This window comes from Macaca thibetana, chromosome 3 (assembly GCF_024542745.1).
Source record: "Macaca thibetana thibetana isolate TM-01 chromosome 3, ASM2454274v1, whole genome shotgun sequence".
In the NCBI taxonomy this organism is placed as follows: Eukaryota; Metazoa; Chordata; class Mammalia; order Primates; family Cercopithecidae; genus Macaca; species Macaca thibetana.
This window is the reverse complement of record NC_065580.1, coordinates 16,325,947-16,349,914: the sequence shown is the minus strand read 5'-3', so window position 1 is coordinate 16,349,914 and position 23,968 is coordinate 16,325,947. Positions and strand designations below refer to the sequence as shown.

General features: G+C 41.5%; 1 protein-coding gene and 2 gene segments (V, D, J or C); all 3 read left to right on the top strand.

The window, feature by feature from the left end:
• The window catches only part of LOC126951110 (probable non-functional T cell receptor beta variable 7-3), a 632,711-nt gene that overhangs the window by 203,580 nt on the left and 405,163 nt on the right, over window positions 1-23,968 (top strand).
• The window catches only part of LOC126951109 (M1-specific T cell receptor beta chain-like), a 418,381-nt gene that overhangs the window by 40,609 nt on the left and 353,804 nt on the right, over window positions 1-23,968 (top strand). The gene's annotated exons all lie outside the window — the stretch shown is intronic.
• LOC126951102 (T cell receptor beta variable 13-like) lies at window positions 16,230-18,217 on the top strand. The segment is given in 2 exon segments: window positions 16,230-16,948; window positions 17,059-18,217. Coding segments are annotated over 2 exon segments (474 nt in total).

The window sequence follows — 23,968 nt, the reverse complement described above, 5'->3', positions numbered from 1 at the left end:
TCGGGGGGAAGACAGAGGCAGAGGAAACTTCCCTGATCGATTCTCAGGTCACCAGTTCCCTAACTATAGCTCTGAGCTGAATGTGAACGCCTCGGAGATGGGGGACTCAGCCCTGTATCTCTGTGCCAGCAGCCTGGCACAGCCTGGCAGAGTCACTGACATTCTGTATATAAACTTCCTGCCTTAGCTTTCATTTGAGAGCTGTAGGCCCCACCCGGGTTCCACTCCTTTAAGGGAAGCTTTCAGTTGTTTGGAAGGCATGTCTTCTGTCCTACCGAGCATGAAGCTCTCCCAACCAACAGAGCCCAGGTTTCCTGTGCTCTGAGAGTGCCCGCTTCTCTGCTGCATCCTCTTGCAGCTTGTCACTTCCTGGGTAACTTCAGTACAAGAGTGACTGCTGAGCCCCAGATGTGTGCTTGATTCTTTGCATTTCTTATATAGCTTAGAGCTTTTCAACAGTCTTGCACATCAAACATTCTTATTCTTCCTTTATAGATGGGAGGCTCAGGGACATTGAGTCATTTTCCCGTGTCTCCTGGCTTGTAAGGACCAGAAGTAGGAAACAAACTAGTCCATACATTTTCCACTTACTCCCCTGCTCCATCATCACCTTCTGCATCCTGGTCAGTAAGTCAGAGCCCTCACACTGTCCTCTAGTGACCAGCAGGGCTGCAGTAGAGTCTCAGATGTCTTCAGGGGTCATTACTATGGCCTCTTCATTAGCAACTTTGAGGAATGTTAAATTTCACACTTTAAAAAAATCATTTATATGCATTTCCCATGTCTTTCCCCAGTCTACAACTTATATTTTAATTTTTATGGTGTTTTTTGATGCACAAGAATATAATTTAATGCAACAAAATAATTTTTTTCGTGTGTAGACAAAAAGCGCTTTCTCATATAAATGTCTAAGCATAGTTTTCTCAATTTACTCTGCTAAAATTTAATTTTGGATTTTCCCCACTAAGAATAAATGTACCTGAAATATATCTTATGTAAGAAATAAGCCAGAGACCTAGGAATGGGAGGGAAGCACACATGTTCAGTGAAGAAGAAATAGCCTGTCAAACAGAGCCCTAAAGTGGACACTGGGAGCTGATGGTAGTTGATGGTAGGAGGAGCTGATGGTAGGTGGAGGACAAATGATCACGACCCTTGTCAGTGTGTTGTCTTGTAGAAGAAAGGCAGCCAGGAGCAGAGACCAAATGGGTGAAGGTTTATGACTTGACTCTAGGGTGAAGGTTGCAGCAGGTAGAGGGAGGAATAGCAGGCAGAGGACAGAGTCACTGGCTGGCAGGGGCAGTGGAATCACCAGTTGGCTCTACTTACAGCCCGGAATTATGTCCCCAACACACAAGTTGTAAAAACTCCCCACTATTGGCCCATTTTTCCCTGACCCTGCCATGACCACCAGACTCCTCAGTGGTGTGGCCTTCTGCCCCCCGGGGGCAGGTGAGTCCCCTAAAGCCTCTTTCTTGCCTAACCACATCCTAGCCTAAGCCTTTACCTCTGGTCTACATTATTGGAGTCCCTCCTTGGACACTTAACCTCCTTCTTTCATAGACTTTACAGAAGCTGGGACAACCAGATCCCAAGATACCAGAGAACAAAGGCAAGACATGAAGTGGCACGGAGATGCGTGAGACTGTCATCCATGACTACATGTGTAGGCATTAATAGGAGCTGAAGCTGGTGCACAGCTGATTAATCCCAGCACACACTACAGAGAAATCCCTGAGGGTCTGTGCCTTTCTCTCAAAGCCAAATAGGTGGCCTTGGTGTCCAACAGCCTCTCCCAGACCTCTATGCCCTCTTGTACCAGCCTCCTCCCCACAGCCACTTTCCTCTGCACATAGAGCTCAGTGGAAGATACAGGTGGCCTTGTCTTCACGAGACCATGATCCAGGCAGTGGAAGACATTGTCCCATAGGAGTTTCCCCAATACTGCCCAGGCTGGGGCCCTCAGATTTCTGAGCAGCTCTCCTAGGCCAGTCTCAGCTGGACGGGGGAACACATGTCACCGTGATGTGAGCAGAAGCAGCCTCTCTTCCGGCCCCTCCTACAGCTCTGACCTCAGAAGTCCTCTTACTCAGTTGCTCTCAGAAAGGAAAGTTCATTTGAAATTGTTTATTTGCAGACAGCATTGACAACACAAATCTATGTTCTTCACAACTCCATCTTCCCCACATCACTCTCATATCAGTCCTCAGCCTCCTCCATGTGATATCTGCTCCCAGCTGTCCTCTCCCTTCCTCTGCACCCTCATCTCCATGTCAATCACAGACGCCTCAGTTCAGGCCATTCCTCATGCGTCATGCTCCTCCCACCAAAGACCTTTCTACTACATGTTGTAACCTCTGGGTCATCACAAGTCTCTTCTTTTTTATTCTTTCTCCAAATCTCAGTTTAGCTACCACCATCTCTAGGGACACACTCCTTCAACAGTTTTCCTAGGCTGCACCTCCTTATTGTAAATGCTCACAGCTTATAATATGCATTAATATTCTTAGATTTAGCACCATAGTCATTTTCTCTGACTTTGTGTGACTATTTGACACTTCTCTTGCATTCTAGACTGTAAAATGCATCATTTTACAAATTGTGGATGTTTTGTTCTCCATTTTATTGTCAGTATCAACAGCGGTTCCAGGTGCCACTGATCAATCTTGAAAGAATAAAGAACAGATATTGAAAGGCCCTCTGAGTTCCCACATAGACTGTTCCAGAAGTCCGTACGCATTAAATGGGACCCTCTATCCCTTCACCTCCTAAGATCAAATGAGTCCTGGAAACAGATGAGAAATCCCTGTCATGGATGAGTCGCTGGATCACAAGCCTTTTTTTTTTTTTTTTTTTTTAATTTATTATTATTATTATACTTTAAGTTGTAGGGTACATGTGCATAACGTGCAGGTTTGTTACATATGTATACTTGTGCCATGTTGCTGTGCTGCACCCATCAACTCGTCATTTACATCAGGTATAACTCCCAATGCAATCCCTCCCCCCTGCCCCCTCCCCATGATAGGCCCCGGTGTGTGATGTTCCCCTTCCTGAGTCCGAGTGATCTCATTGTTCAGTTCCCACCTATGAGTGAGAACATGCGGTGTTTGGTTTTCTGTTCTTGTGATAGTTTGCTAAGAATGATGGATTCCAGCTGCATCCAAGTCCCTACAAAGGACTCAAACTCATCCTTTTTTATGGCTGCATAGTATTCCATGGTGTATATGTGCCACATTTTCTTAATCCAATCTGTCACTGATGGACATTTGGGTTGATTCCAAGTCTTTGCTATTGTGAATAGTGCTGCAATAAACATACGTGTGCATGTGTCTTTATAGCAGCATAATTTATAATCCTTTGGGTATATACCCAGTAATGGGATGGCTGGGTCATATGGTACATCTAGTTCTAGATCCTTGAGGAATTGCCATACTGTTTTCCATAATGGTTGAACTAGTTTACAATCCCACCAACAGTGTAAAAGTGTTCCTATTTCTCCACATCCTCTCCAGCACCTGTTGTTTCCTGACTTTTTAATGATTGCCATTCTAACTGGTGTGAGATGGTATCTCATTGTGGTTTTGATTTGCATTTCTCTGATGGCCAGTGATGATGAGCATTTTTTCATGTGTCTGTTGGCTGTATGAATGTCTTCTTTTGAGAAATGTCTGTTCATATCCTTTGCCCACTTTTTGATGGGGTTGTTTAACTTACAAGGGATGTAAAGGACCTCTTCGAGGAGAACTACAAACCACTGCTCAGTGAAATAAAAGAGGACACAAACAAATGGAAGAACATACCATGCTCATGGATAGGAAGAATCAATATCGTGAAAATGGCCATACTGCCCAAGGTAATTTATAGATTCAATGCCATCCCCATCAAGCTACCAATGAGTTTCTTCACAGAATTGGAAAAAACTGCTTTAAAGTTCATATGGAACCAAAAAAGAGCCCGCATCTCCAAGACAATCCTAAGTCAAAAGAACAAAGCTGGAGGCATCACGCTACCTGACTTCAAACTATACTACAAGGCTACAGTAACCAAAACAGCATGGTACTGGTACCAAAACAGAGATATAGACCAATGGAACAGAACAGAGTCCTCAGAAATAATACCACACATCTACAGCCATTTGATCTTTGACAAACCTGAGAGAAACAAGAAATGGGGAAAGGATTCCCTATTTAATAAATGGTGCTGGGAAAATTGGCTAGCCATAAGTAGAAAGCTGAAACTGGATCCTTTCCTTACTCCTTATACGAAAATTAATTCAAGATGGATTAGAGACTTAAATGTTAGACCTAATACCATAAAAATCCTAGAGGAAAACCTAGGTAGTACCATTCAGGACATAGGCATGGGCAAAGACTTCATGTCTAAAACACCAAAAGCAACGGCAGCAAAAGCCAAAATTGACAAATAGGATCTCATTAAACTAAAGAGCTTCTGCACAGCAAAAGAAACTACCATCAGAGTGAACAGGCAACCTACAGAATGGGAGAAAATTTTTGCAATCTACTCATCTGACAAAGGGCTAATATCCAGAACCTACAAAGAACTCAAACAAATTTACAAGATCACAAGCCTTTCTACACGACTGAATTTCCTATCTGCCCATTGCCCTCCTGGCTTGTCTCCTTATTCAATCGCCTTCCCTCACAGGTGTCCTGGATTTGGGAGTCTCACAGACACAGGGCACCTAAGCACTCTGAGAGAGTGATCAGAAACATAATGTCAAACACTGGAATTAAAAGGTGATGAAGAAGAAAACAAATGACTTCCCCATTCTCTTAGGGAGAGTTTTCCCAAGGCACAAATATCCCTTTGGGTGGCTTTGAGGCCATGGTGCCTGATACACTGAGCGATATTATGGGTGTCCATTTCCATGAATTGGTGGGCAATGCCAGAGACACAGAGCTCATGGTCACCAACTTCCCCCAGCCCACACCTGATTTTGGTGCAGGGCACTGAGCAGAGACCTTTGCTTGTTCCCCTCCTTTGCCAGTCAGGAAAGGCTGGTTGTGAGACAGAGGCTCCATTTACAGAGCAGGGCTATGTGTTAGTCCCTGAGGAATTGTGAGAGCCATCCTGGGTGGAAATAATCAAATATACAGTCACTAAGGATGGCCCACAGATAGAAGGAAGCCCCAATTTTGCTGGAATGATTTGCATCCAAGTTTTAAAGACGAATGAAGTTTTACCTCTTAGGCAATAAAGACCAAAAATAGACTAGCTATTTTAAATAATTGAACCTTATACAGACCAAAGTTAGAACATCTTTCCTAGGGCAGTATTTTCTTCCACCCACTCGCTAAAGCTGCATTTGAGAAAGCTGTGTGCTGTTAATAAATGCTGGAATATCATTACAATCGACATCATAATACTACTACTAATTGGATCAGAAACATAAGCTTGAAAAATGTAAAACGAGCTCTCACTGAGTTTGGAAATGTAGGCACTAGAGGGTGCTCATTTCTCTTCCTTTTCCAATCAGGGGGCTATTCAAAGCCTGTTCTAGAACAAGGAGTGAGATCCTCCACTTCCCCGTGGTGATCAGACTTTCAGGGGTAGAAGCCTTATTAGTTCATAATCAGCACAAACCGACCTCACCATCAAATGTGTCAACCCCGATGCTCACCCTCCTCAGCAGTCAGAGACTGGCTGTGTTCACCAGGAGCTTGCGCGCTTTTACTTTATCCTCGGTTTATTACAAAAAATGGGCCTCTATAGGGGGTTCCATAAACAGAAGCTCTCTATACTTTGCCCATTTAGAAACTACAAAGTCTGACACCAGATGAAAGGTGTAACTTAAAGCTTGTATGTGGTGAAGATTTTTAAATAAACAAATTAAATAACATATAAAGAAAATTTCAATAATGCTCTCAAATCCAATCCCACCTTCCATTGGTAACCAATATTAACACTCTGGTTTGCCTCTTTTCACCCCTCTTTTCTGTGTTCATGCATACCTTTCCATCCAAGTACACCTACAGAAAATGGGTTCACCTGTACACTTTACCTGTCACATGCATACTCTTCTGTTAATATACCTTGGTCTTTATTGTTCCAGATTGGTTGATATAGACCTAACTTGCTCCTATTAGCTGCTTCATATTGCATAATGAGGGTAGACAGGTACATTCGTGCTCTATTTTCTGACTCCTAAATTCTGCTAGATCTTTTCTAAAGTGACTGAATGGCCTATTTATGCTTCCTGGTTCTCCTCACTCCACCACTCAGTTGATGATTCCAGCTTTTCCATCACTCATAGTCCTGGCAGGTCTGAGAGCTCCATTGGTTTCTCCTGCATGAGGAGACAGGAAGGGATAAAAGGATAGACATTTATCAAACCTACCAGAGACTACACAATATCTCAGTTAATCCTCATAAAGCATTGAAGGGAATGTTAGTCTTGTTTTATAGATGAGGCCAAATGAGGTTAAAGTCCAGGAACGGTAATGAATGGCCTTGCCCATGGTCTCCGAGCTAATAAATGTTGGAGGCAAATGAAGGACAGACTGCTTGCTTCTGTGTGGGATTGATAGAGGGGTCACTGGAGTTTGAGGGAGGGGAAGTCCAGAACCATCCGGGTTTTTTTTCAAATTGGACACCAGGGGTAGGGCGGTCTGTGTACCCTACAGCACTGCAGGTACAAGTATCATGGTGTTGGCAGTGGGGAGGTACTAGCCAGGTAAGTGGTTATTGGTCTGGAACCAGAAGATCAGAGCTTTGAAAAAAATTATTCCCTTCACAAGATGTAGAAGGGACATCAATGTGGATAAACTAAGCCAGGGAGCTCTGTGAAGAGTTGTTAAAATGAGGGATGGAGAAGCAACTAAGTGGTCACTTCCCATACACTAAATGTAGAGGAAAACAATGTTAACTAGAATCCCATCTGATTTTAGTCAGTTTTTCTTTTAAGTAGTTGGAAGGTGGGATAATTTATTTTCAAGGTTAAGTGAACACCTATACATCTCCTTTGCTTTGTGAAGGCTGCTGACGAAGGGAAAAATGGCACGGCCAATGGAGTCACAGTTTGTTTAATAAATACCTCAGAGTTGAAAGACAGACTCTCATGGGGCAGAAATTGGTAAATGTTCCTGTATTCTAAAATTGGGCGAATCTTATTTCTTTGAATCACAGAAAAGGAAACGCAGGCAGTGGGGAGGGACAGTTGGGAAGACGGCAGAGTGGCCGCAGGCTGTCGAAGACAAAGGATATATTATATCAAATTCTAAGCTGTGTAGCTGTGATGCAACCCTCTTCCTTCTCCTAATGGATTTTTTAGGTCTCAGCACAGATGCACACCTGAGGGAGTGATTTCTTTGGAAATTAAAGACAAGTAGCTGTGTTAGCAACAAGTCCACCTTCCAAAGCACACCTGGAAATGGAAACAAGATTATTTCTAAGGCCTTTTCTACTCTAAGAGTCTCTAACTTGTTGGCAAGTTGAGAGGTGAAAGGGTGAAAGGGTGTTGGCTGGGTCTAGGAGAAGGTGATGAGCTCAGGAAATAGACAAAGAGAAATCCCAGGGGAAAGCTTATGAAACCCTGGAGGAATCACAAGTCAAATTTCTCCCAGAAGATGGTGGCAGTGACTCACCTTCAGGTACAATTTGCTGGTGCTACAGAGCTAAGATGGACTTAGTGTGTTGGTAGTTTGCAAAATCTGGGCCATTTGGTCATTTTCTTTAGTAGCTTTTTAAAGTGAAGTTTTACTTCCAATATTGGCTTGATGTGTGGGTCCATTCTTATGGGGGTTAGGGTTAAAGTTACTCTATTACTTGAGTACCCTTGAAGTATTATTGGTCATGGAATGAGCAGGATTATCAGGAGTAGAAGGGGTAGGGAGAGGGAGAACTGTTAAGTGAAGCAGTAGGGTTGAGTGAAGAGTATTTTAGATATACGAGTACATACAGGGATCAAATCCCAGGTAGCCCCCAGCCCCTATGGAAGGAAGGTCAAGATTTGACAACTGGGAGAGTCATGATTACACCATGCAGCTTGATCAAGGAATGAGAAAGCTTTCTAGACAAATGACAGGTAATGACCCACACTGTGAATCGGTATTGAATGTGAGATGTTAAAATATATTCATATATACACTCATATATCTGAAATAAGAAGTCCACCTTACAAACCCTGAAAATATAACTCTGAAAACATAAACCCTCACTATTACAGGATGTGCAGGTGGTTTCAGACCTGTGAAGACCTTCGAACAGGATTAAAATCCAGTAGGCAAAGGTCTCTGATTCTTTGTTAGCTACAGAGGAAGATGTGCTATGATGGACACCTAGGGGGTCTTCCCATCCCCATTCCCATCCCCATCCCAGATCCACACCTAGAGGCGGGTCAGGCAGCACAATTCAGAGAACCACCAGAAAACCTGTGAGAATAGGGATCTACTCTGAATCCAGCTTCTCTCAGCTCTGTACCCCTTGCTGTGTAGGAGTCAGTGCAGGAGAAAACTGACTGGGTGGGAAGAAAAGGGACCTTGAACCATGCCGGGGAGACCTGTAAACTGTGACATGAGCAGCAACAGCACCATCACAGACACACACTTGCCAGGCACAGGTTCATGACAGATCCTGGCCTCTTGCAGCACCAGAGCTCCGAACGGCCTCTACCTGCTCAGTCTCCCATGGGATCCAGGCTCTTCTCCTGGGTGCTGGACATGCCTTGGTTTCTCAAAACTAAGTGTGTACTGGATGCACCTGGGGGAATCTCAGCTCTAAGTATGCCAAGCCTTGCCAGAGGAACCATGTATTTTGAAAACGTACGGGGTCTGTGTTAAAAACAACAATTTCCCTTTCAGAGCATGAGGGGATTCCACGTTCCTCTGCTCAATTGTGCTTTGTCTCCTGGAAGCAGGTGGCTCGAGAAACCTTTTTGGGAAATCCCTGTCCCTGCAACTGCTGTGCCTCAGTTCCAAACATTCCCTATACAGCCTCATAGGTCCTAGCTCCAGGTTCTATCTCCATTCATGACCCTGTGCTCACACAGATCTCTTGAAAGCAGGTAACGGGGATGGAGCAGTAACAGGTGTGAATACATGCTACTTTTGGCATCATCTATGGGAAGCAATGTCAGCTGGAAATGCACCAGCATGAATTTTATACTATTGTGATGTAGCACTTCTGAGATTGAAGGTACAATGGCATTTTCCAAGCTGGTCAACCAAACATCTCACTCCATAAGCTGGACACATGTCCCCTAGGGGCGTGGGATTCTGTGGGTCTCCTTTTGCCAGCAGCAAAGACCTTGCTCAACCATCTCCTCTGCTTTGCTTCAAACTTTTCCTCCACTTTGCAGGATCTTCTCAAATCTGGGTCTAACTTGCCTGCAGTGAGAGGAATTGTGACTATTGTCCCTCACATGAAAGACGGTGCCCATGGAGTTTTGAGAGTTAAGTTAGGAATGAAAATGACAAATTAATTGCTCATAATACAGACTGTTATGAACCCCAAGGATTAATTCAACTCCCTATTTTTTAATTGTACTACTCCCATCAGAATGTCAAGGGTAAAACAGTTCTGACTCTTTCTAAAGGCTGTGGAACATTTATTTATTTCAGAGGTGACTTAGAAACACAGGAGGTGTCGTGATAAGTAGTGGAGACAAAAAAGAAACAGTATTGAGATTAATACATTCATATGGGGAATTGTTTAATTGTTCTTTTTTTAACCTTTAGAATGAGTTGAAGATCCCAACTCAGCTTGGTGCCTGCCGGAGGCAACATTTCTTCCCTTACCCCTCTGAGCTGTGAATTCAAACTCTTTCAGGAAAAAGACCAGCAATTCTCTCCTTCACTTCCCAAACACCTCCCACTCCTACCCAGACCATGGATGGGCAGGAAAATGCAGGAACAGAGCCAGAAACAGGAGATCTCCAAGGAAGGTTGACAGTCAGTACTGGGATCTTCTGTGTAAAGTGCTGTTGAAGCAGCCAGGTGGCACGTCCAGCCGACAAGGTGAAAGGAATAAGAGAAGTGAGAAGACTTCCCAGAGGTGGAGGGTGGAATGTGGGCAGCAGCCCCCTGGAGGGCTGAGTGGGGAAAACAAAACGGACCTAACAGAAGCTGTGTGTGTGGAAACCCACTTCTGACTTATCACTTTTCATGAATTCTATGCTTCACGGTGTTACACTGTTTATTGTTTCTGATGAGTGACAGTAATTATTTTCTTTCTTGCTGGTACATAATAAAGTGGTGCGCATCAGAGTTGCTGCTATCTTAGACTTAATTAATCAGTATCAGGTGATCCTGAGGCTCAGTGATGTCACTGTGGGAACTGCTCTGTGGGGACAGGGACGTGCCTCCTTCTCTGCTCCTGCTCACAGTGACCCTGATCTGGTAAAGCTCGCATCCTGCCCTGACCCTGTCATGGGCACCAGGCTCCTCTGCTGGGTGGCCCTGTGTGTCCTGTGGGCAGGTGAGTCCTTAGAACACCAAGCAATCTCATTGTGTCTGTGTGTGTGTGTGCGCGCGTGTGTGTGTGTATGTGTGCGTGATGACTACAATTGTTTTCCTCCTGTTCCCAACTTCTATCTCCACAGATCACACAGATGCTGGAGTCTCCCAAGACCCCAGACACAGGATCACAAAGACGGGACAGAATGTAACTTTCAAGTGTGTTCCAGTTTCCGAACACAACTGCCTTTAATGGTACCGACAGACCCTGGGGCAGGGCCCAGAGTTTCTGACTTACTTCAAGAATGAAGCTCAACAAGACAAATCAGGGCTGCTCAGTGATCGGTTCTCTGCAGAGAGGCCTGAGGGATCTTTCTCCACCCTGATGATCCAGCACACAGAGCAAGGGGACTAGGCCATGTATCTCTGTGCCAGCAGCTTAGCCACAGCATGGCACAGTCGCCTCCTTGCTGTTCACAAACACTCAGGCACTTACTTCTCCTTCCAGCTCTCAGAAGCCCTGAACAAAGGAGCTGCCCTGCTCTTTCCTCAGCAAGGAGAATGAATGCATTTGGAACTTCAGGTGTTCTTCTGATACTAGAAGGTCAGAAAATAACCTCTGAAATACAGGAACAGGGAACACTAGGTAGTAATAATTGTGGCTTATGGATTTCTGGGATTCCTTATATATAATTCAAATTTCCATAATTAGGATATAACAGAGCTTGGTCTCAGGGATAGTGACTAACTAAATATTCTCTTATAGAACTATGAAGTTTCAGCACATTCATATTAAACTACTGTTACCACGTGGTCACCAACTCAGACCTACAATCTGCCAAGGAGTGGGGAAGCCAAAAGCAAACACTGTTAAGGCCATTTACAGCTACCACCCTTGGAAGACAATTGGAATATTTAGTAAGAATTTCCATCAAAATCAATTATTCAGAAATAACTATTATACACAATAATGCATATTAACTCATGTTTATACATTGCTTTTTTCCTTCTGAAAATCTTGTAGTCATTCTGTGCTTAATTTCCTTCTTCTCCAGTCTAACTTAAAAAAAATAGAAATACAAATTGAGATTGGTTTCATAAGATAAATCCCTCCTGGGAAGGTGTTAAAGGGACACAATTCAAAGAAGACCTGAATATAATTATATCAACTACATAGGATTCTTTGAGGTTTCCAAAGACGATGTACCAATTTACATTCCCATGAGAGGTATACGAGAGTTTTGGATGGAATTTTTTTTTTCTCTCTCTCTGTAGATTAGTTTTTCCCTGTACTAATAGTTTCTCTTGATAAACAGAAGTTCTTAAGTGACAATCATTCCATGTTTCTTCTGTTTCAGTTAGTGTTTTGTATTTTGGTGTCCACTTTAGGAAATCCTTGCTTACTTCAAAATGATGATGTTTTCTTATATTTCCTTCTAAAATCTTTGTATTTTCCACTTTTCACACTTAGACTCACAATCGAACTGGAATTAATTCTTTGCAGGTGATATGAGGAAGAGGTCAAGTTTTATTTTTCCAAATGATTATTCAATTTACCCAATACTATTTGTTAAGTGGTAATAGTTTTGCCATCACCCTGTAATACCACTTTTGTCGTCAGTCAGTCATTATACATGTGTGGCCTTGTTTATCGGATCTCTATTCTGTTACATTGGTCTGTTCTGTCAGTTCTTGCACTGATAATACACTGTCTTACTACAGCTTCCTCCTCATTCTTAATATCCGGTAGAATAATTTCTCAAGCTTTGTTCCTTTTTATCAAGTGTTCTTGAGCACTCTTGACACTTTTTTTTATATACATTTTAAAATCAGCTTGCCAAGTTATTCAAGAAAAAGATAACAACTGTTGGGATTTTTGTTTTTGTTTTTGTTTGTTTCCAACTGACTTAAGTGCATCGCAGAACAAAGGTAAAAATATTAATAGAAATATAAAATATCTACCACCCAAAAATATAAAATACAAAATATCTGGCATCAATCAAAAATTACAGACCTGCAAAGAAGCATGAAAAAGGATCCATAATGAAGAGAAGGATTAATTAATAGGAACCAACTCAGAAATGACAAATTGGCAGACAAAGAAAGTCAAATAGTTATTGTAACTCTGGTCTGTAAGTTCAAAGTTTTGTAGAGATGGGGAAAGGCATAATGAGGTCCAAACAAAGCTTCTAGAGATAAAAATTACAATGTCTGTTATGAAAAATATACTGGATGAAGTTAACATCAGATTAGACATTACAGGATAAAATATTAATAAACTTGAAGAAATAACATAAACAATTCTTAATGAAATATGGAGAATAAGAGGAGGTCATCAGTAAACTGAGGGACAACTTTAAGTAGCTTAATATGTAATTAGAGTCCCAAAAGCAAATTTTTAAACTTAAATTTCTTTAAAGGATAATTGGCTATTTACACTGAAATAATTCCAACACAGTGCAGGGATTCTAATATATGCAAAAGTAAATCTATAACAAGACTAGCATAAAGACAGGTGAGGAATAAATGAACACATGTATCATTGGAAGGTTTCCATAATCTGAGTGAAGTCACTTGAAGGTAGACTGTGTTAAAGTAGAGATGCATACTGAAAATCATAGAGCAACCACTAAGATGACAAAACACAGCCAACACAATACAGAGTTAAAAAAATGCTCAAATAATCCATAAAAACAACATAAAAAGATAAAAGGAATATAGAAGCAATGGGATTGATAGAAAACAAATAGAAGATGATAGACACAAAAGTAACCACATCAACAATCACATCAAATCTAAATAGTCTAAAAGCACAGATTGTACTATTGATTATGATTAAATAATATCAAAAAACAACTATATGTTGCTTATCAGAATACTATGAAGACTCAGAATGTAAAAAAATAAAACAAAAGTATGGAAAAAGATGTACTATGCCAACACCAATTAAAGGAAAGCTAGAGTAGTTATGTTAATATCAAACAAAATAAATTTCAAGCAGAGAATATCTGAGATAACGAAAGTCATGTCCTAATGACAAAAATATTGGTCTATCAAGAGGTCTTAACAATCAAATACTTATGTACCTGAAAATGGATCTTCAAGATACCAAGGCAAAAACAGAACTGCCAGGAGAATTAGACAAATCCACAATTACAATCAGAGATTTCAATACCCCTCTTTTAGTAACTGGTTTAATGAGTTGACAAAAACAAAGACGAGTAAGGATACAGAAGATATGAACTACACCAACAACCCACTTGACTTGACGTTTACAGAACACTTCATCCAATAGCAGCAGAATACATGTTCCCTTGGAGTGCGCACTGGCTGTGTGCCAGCAAGCACTATGCACTCTGGGCCATAAAACAAGCATCCATGCATTAAAAGTATTCAAGTCAAACCAAGTGTGCTTGCTGGTCACAGTAAAACTTCATTGCAAATCAATAAGAGAAAGATTTCTGGAAAAGTCCTAAATATTTCAAAATTAGATAATAGTTGTCTAAATAACTCATAAGGCAAAGAATAAATCAAAAGATAAAAGATAATTTACAATTATTTTAATAGTATCTTTTGGTCATTTTTTTTTTCTTTTTGACCAAATACTGGTGAGAATGAAGATAAATGGATAAATGAGATTTCTTTTTTTTTTTTTTTTTGAGACAGAGTGTCACTCTGTCACTGAGGCTGGAGTGCAGTGGCGCAGTGTTGGCTCACTGCAACCTCCGTCTCCTGGATTCGAGCAATTCTCCTGCCTTAGCCTCCTGAGTAGCTAGGATTACAGGCGTCCACCACCACGCCTGGTTAGTTTTTATATTTTTAGCAGTGATGGGGTTTCATCATTTTGGGCAGGCTGGTCTCGAACTCCTGACCTCAGGTGATCCACCTGGCTCGACCTCCCAAAGTGCTGAGATTACAGGTGTGAGCCACTGTGCCTGGCCCAGCCCTTTCTTTTTTGGGGGGAGAGTAAATTGTAAAATCCTTTTTGTCTAATAATTTAGCAACAAACATCAAAAGAGTTAAAATTGCTAACAGTCCTTGACTCAGAGTGTTTTTTGTTTAATGAATTTATTTTAAGGAAATTGCTATATATGCATAAAATGTTTGAGAATGTTCAAAAGAATTATTTTAAACTGAACAAATATAAAAATATATCAAAGTTGGTAGGATGCTGCCAAAGCAGGACTGAGAGGAAAACTGAAGGACAGGGGATAATTTTCTATTCATTCTCAGGCCAGAACTACCCTGATACCAAAATGAGACTAAGAGATTCCAAGAAAGCTACTATTATCTCTCAGGAACACAGATTCAATGATCCTTTTACAATTACAGCCTAGAGAATCCAACAATATGTAAGAGGGATAGTACAACACGGTCAAGTAGGGTTTATCTCAGTAACGCAGTGTTGGTCTGACATTTCAAAAAACAGACTATGTCATTTACCTTATCTGTACTAAAAATATGAAAACTATATGCTATCTATAGATAAACACTTGATAAAATTCAACATCCTTTCTTGATGAAAACTGTTATCAAAGTAATAAGAAATTTTCTTCCCCTAAAAAAGGACATTTATGACATCCCGTGGTTAAACAGGAGAATATTTTTGCAAGCAAACTGTGATAAGTCAAAGATGCATATTGTAATTCCCAGATCAAATACTAAAAACAGCAAAAAGAGGATAAAATAGTCTTTTTAGCAAATAGTTCTAGAAAAATGTCATAATATGGAAAAATAATGAATCTCTAGCCTTATCTCACTCCATAAACCAGATGTGGGCAAACTATGGCCTCGGGGCCAAACTTGGCCTCTGTCTGTTTTCATACAGCTCAGAAACTAACAATAATTTTACATTTTTAAAAGATTTTAAAAAAGCAAAAATTAAAGAAGTAAAAACGTTAAAAAAGTAAAAATTGTTACATATAAAAATATAAGATATTCAAATTTCAGTGAACATAAATGAAGTTCTGTTGGATCATGGCCACAGTCATTCAGTGTATATATTGTCAATGGTTGCTCTTGCACTACAATGGCAGAGTTGAGTAGTCGACACAAATACCGCATGATGCACAAAACTAAAAAATTTATTATCTCACCCTTTACAGGACAACTGCTGACCCTTCCCATAAACAAAAATTAGTAAGAGACACAAAAAAATCCCAGATATCAAAAAACTAGAACCCAAAAGCTTCTGGAAGAAAACATAGCAAGCTCTCTTCATGATCATAGGGTAGGCAAAGATTTCTTAAAGACAAAAGAATGTTCTAACCATAAAAAAAGCAAATTGTTCTTTATGCAAATCCCAAAAAGTTCTTCAAAATATATTAAGAAAAAATAAACGTAATCTGAGAAAGGGCTGGATTCATATTATAAAGAATTCCTACACATCAATCATAAAGAAGACAATTCACTAAAAACAAAAAATTGACTAGAGTATTAAAAAAATAAAAGATATAAAAGTAAGCAGTTTCTTTTCATGAGACTAATGTGCTTATTTCTCCAGCTTAGGTGGTTGTTTCACTGATAGCAGGTCACTGTCAGCTGCCTCCAGGAATCACCTTTGGTTGAAGGGAATGCTTTGTCCAGGTCTCACCCCATTCCTATGGCAGCTGGCATCTAATGACTGGCTGATATCTCCTTTCCTACACCATTATTTGATGAAATTTAAAATTTAAATTTAAATGTAAAAGTTTTGGTTCTTGTTTAGAAAAACATTTGCTTCTCCCTCACTACCCTGTGCAAAAGTTGAGTTTGAGGCAGGTAAACCTGAAATCAGCAAGAGCTGGAAGCACCCAGCCTCCCTAGTCAGGGTCCTTAGCGCTTTATCATAGTGACTACACACTGGCCACTGGAGGGCACTGTGGATCCACTGAGTGGGCCACTGATAGCGCTGTCTGGGAGAGAGAGGGTTAAGGGAGACAGTCTTGATTTCGTCTCTGTATCAGGGATATTACTAGATGAACCGGAGGTAGTGCTGGCACAGGAAGAGTTAATCATAGCCTTATCAGATCAACCGATATGCATGTGTATTTGTCATGATAGGAAGCCATGAACTGCAGCCTTATGTGACCTCTCTAGGTGCCTAAGTTTGACAGGGAGTGTGGGGAGGGTTTCAGCAGGGCAGCCTGGATAACCCAAGCCGGGCAGAGACAAAGGAGCATCTGCCTCAGATGAAAATCTCAGAAGCTGTGGGGATGGCTGTCTGCCCGGAAGCCCGCCTCCCACCCCTTGCTCAGCACAGCTAGCTTCCCCTGCCCCCTGCCCTGCAGGAAGCTGGACAGGATGGGGGAAAGCCTGAGTTAGCTGAGTTAGTCCTGGAGTACAGGGTGCCTATGGGAGCCTACAGGATGATGACATCAGAACAGTGACATCACAGTAAAAACCTCCAAAAACGGTGAGGAGGAGCAAAAGCCCTGCTTTCTCACCCCAGGAAACCGGCACCCTGAGAAGGGAGATGCTTGGTCCTGACCTGCCTGACTCTGCCTGGAACACCAGGCTCCTCTGCTATGTCATGCTTTGTCTCCTGGGAGCAGGTGAGTCCTGAATACAGCTGGGACATCCCTGCATCCATAGCATTCAATTGTTGCTGAAGTATCAAACTCTCCTGAGCTGAGTCTTCAGCTTCTGTCTCCTTCCTCCACAGGTTCAGTGGCTGCTGGAGTCATCCAGTCCCCAAGGCACCTGATCAAAGAAAAGAGGGAAACAGCCACTCTGCAATGCTATCCTCTCCCTGAACACGACACTGTCTACTGGTACCAGCAGGGTCCAGGTCAGGGCCCCCAGTTCCTCATTTCGTTTTATCAAAAGATGCAGAGAGAAAAAGGAAGCATCCCTGATCGATTCTCAGCTCAACAGTTCAGTGACTATCATTCTGAACTGAACATGAGCTCCTTGGAGCTGGGGGATTCAGCCCTGTACCTCTGTGCCAGCAGCTTAGGCACAGCCCTGCAGAATTACTGGCTTTCTGTACCCAAACCCTCCTGTCTCAGTTGGGGATGTAACAGGGAGAAGGAGGTGGGGGCTGCCACACAGCTTTAGCCAAGCCCCAGAGATGCTTCTAGTTCTTTTCTAACATTTTCCCCCGTCCTGCTGAGCTCAGTGAGAGCTCCTGCACTTGTGGGCTCCGGACCCACTAGAAGTTCTCACATCTTAGCCAGTACTTTTTAATTCCTAGCAAGTGGTGGGAGCTCGTACTCTGTGCCAACATATGGGCATGTGTTTTAGTGTGTTTTCTGTTGCCATACAGAATACCTGAGACTGGGTATTTTATAAATAAATGAAATTTGCTTCTTATAGCTCTGGAGGCTGGGAAGTCCAGGGTCAAGGACCCATATCTGGTGAGGATCTTCTTGCTGGTGAGGACTCTGCAGAGTCCTCAGGTGGCACAGGGCATCACATATGAGGGGGCTCATGAAAGATGGCCAAACTGGCTTTTATAACAGACTCACTCTCATGATAACCTACCCATTCCCTCTATAACCCATTAATCCATGAATGGATTAACCTTCACGAGGGCAGAGTCCTTAAGACCTAGTCACCTCCCAAAGGTCCTACCTCTCAATGCTGCTGCATTGGGAACCAAGTTTTCAATATATAAATTATTTAGGAACACAGTCAAATCATAGCAGTGCACATTGTGTTTTTTTCTTCTTTTTTGAGACAGGGTCTCACGCTGTCACCCAGACTGGAGTGCAGTGGTGTGATCATGGCTCATTGCAACCTTGAGCTCCTGGGTTCAAGCAATCCTCCTGCCTCAGCTGCTTGAGTAGCTATGACTACAGGGAAACATCACCTTGTAGTGACGTGTCCCCTTGCCTGGCTATTTTTTTTTAATTTTTATTTTTTGTAGAGATGAGGCCTTGTCATGTTGTCCAGATTAGTCTCAAACTCCTCAAATGATCCGCCTGACTTTATGTGTTTTAATGCAAAGATATACATTAGTATATCCACTTTAAAAATGAAGAAGATTTCAGTGTACTATTTTATAGATACAGAGCTGTGCCTCATGAACTTCTCCAGTATTTCGTATTTCTAAGGATCAAAGCCAGGATCCAAACCTATGACTCCATGCCTCCAAAATAAAACTTCTAAAATTCTATAGTGTTTCCTGGGCCTTGATCAAGGAGCTACAGCAAAGCACTATTCTTCCATCTCAAGACTAGCCAAGCAGTAGAAGAGAGTCACATATTATGGAATGTGGTTACTATGGCTTATGGCCTGCCAACCTCCAGGACATATAACTTCTGGCCAGAGAATATTTGTTCTGTCTTAGTTCCATATAGAATGGGGCCACAATATGTCCTAATATAGACGTATAGGGACAAGGGGCATTTCTAATACATCAGAGGGTTCAGTCAAGGAAACAGAATCCTCTAGGAATTCCAAGGAGAATAGGAGTTAATACAGGGAATTAGTGGTTATAAACTACTGGAAGGCTGAGAAGTGGGAGGTTCTCAGAAGGCTGAAGCTTGCCCTCAGGTCCACCACTAGTGATCAGAAAGGCTGAAGTTGCTACTTTTGCCCAGGTCAGGGACTACTGGAAATAGCTGAGAGTCACAGTGGTCTTGCAGTGACCAAGAGGGGGATTCACAAGAAAGTATCCAGATGTCGTTGCAAATCCACCTGTCTGTTGCTGTCAGATAAAAGTCTTTATTCTGCTTCCAACTCTTCCACAAGTATAGCTTATTGGGGGAAGCAAAACTGTTTTCAGAAACTTGCTCTCAGGAGAATCTGGGACATGTATTTTCAAGTCTTGTAGCTCTTGCAATGAGAGAGAGAGAGATTGTTGGAGGACATTTAAGGGTACTCAGTGCCAATAGACAAGCATCAGCACACCCAGCTATGCAGCAGAGAAATGGAAAGTGGGAGAACAAATTTTATATTTTCTGTCAACTTGTCCATGAAAATTTATTACATGTATATATATAGTTTTGCTGTTGTCATTTAGTTGTTGTTCACTTGTTAATTTATTCAGTAGATATTCCTGGAATACCTATTATGTTAAAAATTTCCTTGGAATACAGAAAATGAGATGTAATTTTTCAAATTACACATTTTGTCTTTAAGAAATCTAAAGTCTGGCAAGATAATATATTCCTAATTATTCATACATGCATTTACAACGTATGAGAGTCATTTGAATCAGTCAGTTTTCTGGCGTGGAACAGATGACACATTCAAAAAGGCTGAAGTGAAAACAATTTAATCAAAGGACTGTGTTCAGAGGGATAAACAGACTTAGGGACACAAGGAGTGTTCGAGGGACCAGGGGTTTCCAGCACACTGAGAAGCCAGTACAACTCCTGGGCCTATGGAGAAAGCGGTGGGAGGGAAATGCTGTGTTCCTGGAGGTGCATGCAAGTAATGAGAAAAGTTTTCCAAAGGGAGGAACTCAGGACCAGAAGCTAGGAAGGGGAAGCCCAGATATACTGAACTCTCTCTTCACTACCCTTCACTGTCCAGCTGGTGTCTGCCATTGGAAAGCCCAGCCAAAACCTTGGATAGCACCCTTTGCTGAAATCAGTCTTCAGGGGCACAGCCCAGGGCAGTACAGGGCAGGGAGGTGAGAGTGGGTTGCGGGGAGCATTGGGTGCACATGTACAACAATCAGCATAGCAGCTACCAAGTGTATGATGTGCCATTTGCAGATGCATATGCAAGTACACAGTGGACAGAGACCAACTTAATTCTACCTGTTTTATGTAAATTTATAGAAAATTCCCTTGTTGATTGCTAATAACAAGCAATATTGTTAATCCCATTTTCTCTGGGCCATATACGAAGTACATTATTTCAATTAATTTCTTAAGAACTTCATAAGGGAGAACAATTCACTCCCATATTACAGGTAAAAAACTGTTAGAGAATTTAGATAATTTTCTAAAGGAGGTACAGCTAACAAATATTGAACTTGGACTCACACCTAGGCCATAGTAACTTTCAACCTATGCTTGAAGTTACTCCACCCTATACATTTTGGTAGAGGAAGATACCTTCAACATTGGAAACATTGATCCAAATGTCCCTTTTGGAAACAATGCATCTGACACAAATCATTTGAATAACATCTTTCACGTGGGAGGCTACATGCTAAAGAGGAAGGTCCTTGGAGATGAGGAGACCTCAGTGGTTCATATTCTGATTCCTTGGGTCAGTGACTTGAAAAACATTTAGCTAAGTTTTGTCACTTGTAAACTGAGGCCAGTAATATATGTCTTACAGAAATTTTAAACTTGTAAACAAGACAAAGTCTAATACATAGTATAGGCTCAATAAATCTTAGGTCCCTGTGAATTTTCTGACAAATCTCTAGTCGAGCAGTTATTTACTTTGTGCAATCTGGTAACAAAGGCAGACACGAATTACTTTTGTCTGATTCACCTATGATTCAGACACAAAGTCATCTAAAATGCCGATATAGTAGTCTGATCATTCACTGGTAAAAGTAACATAAACAGTTGTGCCTTAAGAGAAAGTGAAAAATGTTGCATCTTACAGCATTTCCTGCTTGATACTGAGTCTGATATGCAAGGTGTGATGCTCCCAGAAAGGTGTGAATTCAGAGCAATCCTGATGGATTCCATCTCCTGTTGCTCCAGCACAAACTCAATATTGTACCTTTATCCTGGTTTCCCCTCTCCCTATTTCATTCTCCCATCTCTCTTATTCCTAATTCCTGAGATCCTTTCCAAAGCAAACTACTTTCACCAAAGCCCACATCTCAAACTTTGCCTTCAGGGTCAGCTTAAAACTTTGACAGTGATAGAATGGGATGACCCTCTAAGACACTTCTCTTTGAAAAAGGCCGTGGTTTTCTTTTAGTTATACTGCCATGCATTCATTCACAAGTCTTATAATGATATGTGAACTATCTCTTCCAAGTTCATTTGGACTCATTCTGAGTTTCCAACAGACTCACATGGGTCTCTGCTCAGTTAAGGCTCTGAGCTTATTTGTAACTGAATAGACTAAGTTTATGTTTCACAGCTTCAGGGTCTGCCTGGACTCAGAGAACCATTCATTTCTTTCTTTAGTCATTCAACAAAAATTTAACGAGCGTATGTGTAGAGTAGATCCAAGTTTTGTGGAGCAGGTGGCTTATAAAATTTTAGGGATCGCTTTGAAAAAGAGAAGACAAAATGACAATGTCTTGAAAAAATTCTGTGCAGGGCCAGGCACAGTGGCTCATGCCTGTAATCCCAGCATTTTGGGAGGCCGAGGCAGGTGGGTGATTTGAAGTCAGGCGTTCAAAATCAGCCTAGCCAACATGGTAAAACCCTGTCTCTACTAAAAATACAAAAATTAGCCAGGCATGGTGGTGGGCACCTGTAATCCCAGTTACTTGGGAGACTGAGGCAGGAGAACCACTTGAGCCCAGGAAGCGGAGGTTGCAGTGAGCAGAGATCACACCATTGTACTCCAGCCTGGGTAACAGAGTGAGACTCTGTCTCAAATTTAAAAAAATAAATAAATTCTGTGCAAGTGAGAAGGCCTAAAGTTATTCTTCATTGACTTCATGGCAAATCCACTTCTAGCTAGTTATCGTGTGTAGGCACCATGTAAATGTTTGAGAAACATTAGCACAGAAAACAGACAAAGCTGCAAAATAAGGTGTATGTTTTCAACAAAAGAAAATTTGTAAATCAATAATGATCAAGAAATAAAAATGTAAATACAAGGAAAATACTCCTGGTAGATGTTTATCTCCCCAGAGAAGTCAGAGTATTGTTGAGAATTCTATTGGTGGATCACACCTTATTTATTGATGGATCACACCTTATTTTGATAACAATTCTCAGTGCTCTTGGATTCCATGTGCCCTACCCTAAAGAATCTGAGCCCTGAGATGGAAAACTTTCCTGTCCTGTCCTGACTCAACCATGGGCAATGATCTCTTTTTCTGTGTGCCTTTTGGTATCCCAGGACCAGGGGAGTTCTGGGCATAGATGAGAAAGCTCTTCCTGGGATTGCCAGGCCCCAGCCACAGCCTCTCCATGGGGGTGTTCATGGGTCTCCTCCCTGTCTCCACTTCAGATTCTGTATCCATTCTCACTGGAGCATGAGTGTAGGAATTAGCCACCCAGGTTACATCAAGATGTGCAGTCACAAAAAGGGAGCCTCACACTGAGATGTAACCTGTATCTGAAATAACAATAGTACCACTATTGACTGGATGTAGCCATGTGTCACTATGTATTCTTTGTGTCTTCACATCTCTTCCTGTTGTATTTTAAAGCATTTCATAGTATGTGGTGTTGCCTAGTAAAGCATTCTCATAGCAAAAAAAAAAAAAAAAGTATATATGTATACATATGCATATATATATTCTATCGGTTCTGTTTCTCTGGAGAAACTATATATATATATATATATATATATATATACACTCTATATGTATACAGAGAGAGAGAGAAAGAGAGAAGAGGAGAGGAGAGGAGAAGAGAAGAGAAGAGAAGAGAAGAGAAGAGGAGAGAAGAGAAGAGAAGAGAAGAGAAGAGAAGAGAAGAGAAGAGAAGAGAAGAGAAGAGAAGAGAAGAGAAAAGATCTGTTAGGGAAATTGGCTCACGTGATTATGAAGGCTGAAAAGTTCCCCAGTATGCCAGCCATCTGCAAGCTGAAGATGAAGCAATGCCAGTAGCATGACTCAGTCCAAGTTTGAAGGCCTCAGAACCAGAGAAGCCAATGTTGTGTCTCTCAGCCCGAGACCAAAAACCTGACAACCCAGGGGATTGCTGGTGTAAGTCCCAGAGTCCAAAGGTAGGAGAATCTGGAGTTCTGATATCCAAGGGCAGTGGAAGACACATGTCTCATCTCTGAGAGACAATGCAAATTCACCCTTCCTGTGTCTTTTTGTTTTATCCAGGCCCCCAGCTGACTGGATATTGCCCATGCACATTGAGAGTAGATCTTTCCCACACAGTTCATCAATTTACAAGCCAATTTCCTCCAGAAATACCCTCGCAGACATACCAAGAAACACTGCTATACCAGTATCCAGGTATGCCTTCATCTGGTCAGATTAACACCTAAAATTAACCATCACACTACCAGCGGGAACACACAGAGGTCTGAGCTCTGATGATGAGACTCCTGTGAGGTGAACTAATGTGACAGAGCATAAAACAATATACAAATTATATGGACCCTAACATTAAGACTTTTTGAAACCTTCCCAGATGTCAGGTGGCTCTTTTAACAGAGGCCATTCCTGTAGGCTGACATCCAGTTATCCAGAGTTTGAGAAAAGATAAAATCTAATAAAAGGAACTTAGAGGCAAATTTGAGGAGATGAGTTCTAAAGGACACCAGACTGCCATGAGAATGTCCCTTAGACTACATAAATATTAGAAACAATTAAAACAGCATAAAAATGAAGAATTGTATCCTAATGAGAACAAAATATGCAGAGAGGAATGCATTTTCTTTCTAAAATCCTGCAGAGAGCATATGCACTTATGTCTTTAAAAGTAGTCTACAGATTATTCCCATTCTGAGCTATTAATTGTATATATGCCCTATAAAATATTGCTGTACATATCATAAATTACATATAT